Below are 5,236 nucleotides of genomic sequence, written 5' to 3' on the forward strand. Positions count from 1 at the left end.
CCGACGACTACACCCATGTCTACCACTGATAAGCTCAATGCTGTTGATGGTGTGCTTCTTTCTTCTTCTGATGCGACAGAGTACAGGAGTATTGTTGGTGGGCTCCAGTACTTGACGATCACGCGACCAGACATTTCCTATGCTGTTAACCGAGTCTGCCAGTATCTGCAGTCACCCCGTGACACTCATTGGTCTGCTGTTAAGCGGATTTTGCGCTATATTCGTTTCACGGTGGCTCATGGTTTGCATATTCGGCCGTCTGACTCTGGTTGTCTTTCAGCATATTCTGATGCAGACTGGGCTGGCAATCCGGATGACAGGCGATCCACGGGGGGTTATGCTGTCTTCTTTGGCTCTAACCTGATTGCCTGGAGTGCTCGGAAACAGGCTACTGTCTCGCGTAGCAGTACTGAGGCTGAGTATAAGGCTGTGGCCAATGCCACATCAGAGATTATCTGGGTACAGTCCTTGCTTCAGGAGTTAAGTATACCCCAATCACAGCCTCCTGTTCTTTGGTGTGATAACATCGGTGCTACATACCTTTCTGCAAATCCGGTATTCCATGCCCGAACGAAACACATTGAAGTTGACTATCACTTTGTGCGTGAACGTGTCTCTCGGAAGCAACTACAGATCAAGTTTATTTCTTCCAAGGATCAACTTGCTGACATCTTCACCAAGCCATTGCCTTTGCCACAGTTTGAGACTTGCAGGCGCAATCTTACCTTTCTAGATTCATTAGAAAGTGGCTAAGATTGAGGAAGGGTGTTAGATTGTATTTACATGTGTATATTGTAACGTTGTATACCACCTCATTATATATATATATGATAGGCCACCCCTAGAGGGTTGTGCCGGTTCCCCCAAAGTCTATTGTCTTACAAGGATCACGCACGCCATTGTCTCCCATCAAACACTCGCGCATTTCCCTTGCACAAACATCGCACACTGTGTACATAGTAACCATCACGATCCGTTTACTGCTTTGCAAGAGATACCGATGTATACCACCCCGCCTGAATTACGCCCGCCCACAGGTCCGTCCATCGACACGGTCGGCATCCGTATAACTGTCAGCCACTACGGCTCAAGGCAGCTATAGCATATAGCTAGCCAGTGCGCAGTGCACTTGTCCAACAGTGCGCGCGCTCGCCCTGCCTGCGCTGCACAGCGACGACGAAGTAATCACGATGGATATGCACCGCACGTACCACGCCGCAATCCCTTTCCCTGTCGCCGTGCTAACCGATAAGGACTCCCGATCCAACCTAAATGAATAGCCAGTGAAAAGATCTGTCGATGAGCGTGAGAGAATGTTTCAATCTGCCTATCGGTTCCTGCGGGCTGTGAATCCTCATCCATGCACGGTCCCGGTGCGTGGTGCATTCCCGCGTGCGTACCGGCTGCATGACAACAACCTGCCGGGCTGTGGTGATCGACCGGCCGGAGCAGCTAGCTACCAACTCCCTCTTCACGTACCGCCCGTTACCATCAAGCAAAGCACCAACGAGCCTGGTTTGATTTTATCATGGTCGAGCTAGCCTCCCCGGGACGAAATTACAAATCCGTTGTGCATGCATGTACGTGAAGAGGGAGTTGGCAAAATGTCATGGACTTTGTCAAAGCTTACGTACTCGTCTTTGTCAAGGGAGTGCTATGATGCGTACCTGCCCGCCCCAGCTACACGCACAGTAGGACTGCATTGCCGTGGTTGAAATTTAAACAGGCGGGTGTGAGAATCCCGGGGAGGGTGTAGGACAGTCGGTGATTTCATTTGGGTTCCAGTGCACAACGAGCTGGCCGGCCGCGCTGGTCTCGTCTAATCGTCTTTGAATACGTACTTTTCTTGCTCCTTTCATGCACCAACTAGTGTGAGGGTGCACGAAAAACTCGACAGAAGAACCGGCGCCGAACAATCGGGGCTGAGCTCTGTGCCAGGGAAAACTCGACAGAAGACTCGGCCCACCTACAAGTAGCTGCACGTAGTAGTACTCCACGAAAAGGATAACCAAAACCAGTCAAGTAGACCGGATTACGCGAGCGCTGCGTGCATCACTCTGCCACGTACCAGTGGCAGTTCCGCGAATACCCGGCGACGGCATGGGCGATACCACCACACCTTAGACTACATGAGTTGAGCTTTCATGCCTTCACCCGCCATGCGGACGCGGAGACGGCCAGGTCGGTCCCCGCAGAGATGAGAGAAAGAGATGAGTTTGTAGAGACTAGAGCCCGGAAAATGCATTGCACCTCTCGGGTGCCACACACACCTAGAGCCCCGATTATTGTTGAGTCAATACGGGCAGCACAGCAGCGCCACCCCAACCAAATGCCGTCTTTAACCTTGCCTTAACCTCGACCTAATACCCCGTCCAGGTTCACCATTAACTTAGCTCTTTTCCTCCATGGCCAGCCAAGCCGACCTGTTCCTTGCAGCTCCCCGTTATTGCCAGGCGCAGCATTTCGTACGCGCCAGCTGACCTACACGAAACCGAAAAAAGAAAGAAAAAATGAGAGCAGCAGCAGTAGTGTAAATTGCGCAGGAAATGCAGTCCTGATGAAAATCCAGTTCAGATAAATCCAGAATTTCCAACGGGCCGGTGCGTGCACGTCAAGTAGTTTGCTTTAACTACTCTACGTACTCCACTTTTTATACTAAAGCAACGGCTGAAAAGGACTCGCCTGTCCACCGCCGATCGCTCGATCCGCACCACTGTCGTATCAGGCTATCACTTTTAACTGTGCTGCCGTCTCGTATATCTGGCCGGCCGCCTCTACTTATCCATACGCGCGATGCGTTTTGTACAAGAAGAATATATTCAGCTCGTGAAGTCGATCCAAACTGTTGGCATCGAGAAGCGTAGAGAAGATTTTATTCCGACAAAACTCGACGCCGAACCTGTTCCGTCTCAGATAGCATGGCATTGGATACGGACCCGACGAGGTCTCAAAGACGTACGGCCTTCTTTCTACTGCGCTCATCCGGACCCGGGCCCGGGCAGGAACGAATATGTAGCCGGGCACATCGACCAGTCACCGGGTGCAGGGCGAGATGATAAACCCGGCCCCGGGAAAACGAATTATAGATCGGCGGCTTCGTCCTCGGCTGCCGCTGTCAGCTCATCCGTGGAATATCTGGCTTTGCCAAGTTGCGCCGGCGAGCGCACGGTCACGAGACGTCGACCGATCCGACCCGGCCACCATCCACCCCCACCCCAGTGGCTCGCGCGCGGGCGGGCGGCAGCAGTGCGGCGCGCTGTACGCGAGCGACGGGAGCCGGCCATGTCGCGCACGAGAGGATTAGACCAAAAAGCTGAAAAAGGTCTCTCCTTGTCGTCTTCCCCGTACCGAAATGGCCTTTGCTTAGCCCACGCTCCATCCCTCGCCGCGCTTCTCCTCCTCCCCCAAGCTACCGCCATAAATACCAGGGGCAAATCTAGCAGAAGCAACTTACTCTTTTTTTTTATAAAGTGCAAAAAGCAACCGAATTAACGCGTAGCAAAATACAGTCCATTTGGCGACGGCTTTATTGCGATGGGCGCATGGCTAAGCATCGATCTGGTCACTCGGCACGTCATTTCGTCAAAACAACATCTCATTGCAGGACGGTAGGCCTCGTGGGACCCACCCGTCAGCTATACACGGGGGACAACGGCTTCCAGTCCAGATTTCAGACAGCCCTTCCATGGATTGGATCAAAATAATACGCAGGGCAATGTGCCTACGCGTCTTCCTTGTACATGTGTGCACTAGAACGTGCAGCAGTAGCTACAGCTAAGCAGAGTTCGTTCAGCCTTCCCCCAACTACACTAGATTAGCATTAGTCAAACCAAATCTCCCTCCGGTGGATTTGTTTACACGTAACTCTACACTCGGGTTATTCGTTCTTGCCGCCCGCCGCTCTTGCCGGACGGCGAGCAGGCCAGGCCGGCGGCTACTCGGCAATGGCGCCGAGATCAGGCACGAAGTCGCGCCCCAGGCTGGGGGCCCTCCGCGACCGCCGGCGGGACGCACCCTTCACGCCGCTCCTCGCCGCGGGGGCGCCGCTGGCCGAGTCGGGGAACACGAGCGGGCCGTCGTGGTCGCCGGCCAGCGCGGCGCTGGCGCGGATCGCGAGCGCGGCCATCTCCTCCGCCTGCAACGGCCGCCGCCGCATCGCCGCGGGCAGCACGAAGTAGAGCTGCCCGGGCTGCAGCTCCTCGTCGGCCGCCACCGCGGCCACCGCGCCGCCGAGCTCGAGCCCGTCGGCGCTGCACAGGAAGCACGCGCCCGCGGGCGCCGCCGTCGCCGCCGCAGCCGCGGCCTTTATGGCCTGCGACGCCCGGGTGCCCCCGGGGAACCGCTGCAGCTGGCCGTCCGCGAGCACGACCCGCGCCGCCGTGGCCTCGCCCACCGCGGAGGCCCCCGTCACCGCCGCCACGGCCGTCGCCTCGCACGAGTTGCACGCGCCCATGGTGAAGATATTATAGTAGTAAAAATCGCCGCCGAGGGTTATTAATCCGAGGTGAAGAGAGGAGCAGAGCTCGAGCTGCGCGCGCACGGTGGTGGCTGTGTGGGGAGGAGTGAGCCGTGAGCGTATATATAGGGGGGCGACGACCCGCCGGGCGGTGTCGCGGAGGAGGAAGGAGGATGCCAACCTGGAGGTTGTTGGGGACAGCTTGCATGCGGGGCGCGCGCGTAAATGCGTGCACTGTGCGGACGTGTAGCTAGGGACGTCCTATAGCCTACTGGAACGTACTAGCGTCGCGTTGTGCGGAGCTGTGCTGCATGCATGGCACATTGGCAGTGCGGCGGCCCACGGTTCAGTGACCGCTGACGTGTCCATGCGTCGTTCCCCACGGCGAAATCGTTTCTCCCTGTGTGCACAGGAGCAGAGTGCTGCTCCCACGAGCTGGAGGCGAGTGAGTGAGTGGGATCACTGCATCACTGCATGTCAAGTCCCAAGCACGAGCTGAAGCGCTACAACTACATTATGTCGTGTGATGCTTCTTTTTTGCCGGCGAAATCATTCGATCATGTGTGCTGAGAATCATTGGGCAAAGCGAGGCGCTTAGTTTTTTGATCTAGGAGGAGTAGGAGTATTAGATAGGAGCTTTTGGAAGCCGAGGAAACGGCGAGGAAGAAGAAGGGAACGGGGAAAAGGAGATGATGGTTGATGATTGCAGTGGGGGAGGGGCCGCTTGCATGCAGGATCACAGAATCGGCGGAGGATCCGCCAAAGTTGGCAACTTCGCGC

At 55.9% G+C, this 5,236-nt stretch overlaps 1 protein-coding gene across 1 annotated transcript; it reads right to left on the reverse strand.

The window, feature by feature from the left end:
* Nucleotides 1–3,656: 3,656 nt before the first annotated feature.
* LOC119306199 lies at nt 3,657–4,546 on the reverse strand. Its single transcript, XM_037582491.1, has one exon. It carries the CDS (start codon nt 4,451–4,453, stop codon nt 3,935–3,937), a length of 519 nt encoding a protein of 172 aa, XP_037438388.1. The 5' UTR covers nt 4,454–4,546; the 3' UTR covers nt 3,657–3,934.
* Between the last annotated feature and the right edge of the window lie 690 nt (nt 4,547–5,236).

Source organism: Triticum dicoccoides, chromosome 5B (genome assembly GCF_002162155.2).
Source record: "Triticum dicoccoides isolate Atlit2015 ecotype Zavitan chromosome 5B, WEW_v2.0, whole genome shotgun sequence".
Taxonomy (NCBI): domain Eukaryota; kingdom Viridiplantae; phylum Streptophyta; class Magnoliopsida; order Poales; family Poaceae; genus Triticum; species Triticum dicoccoides.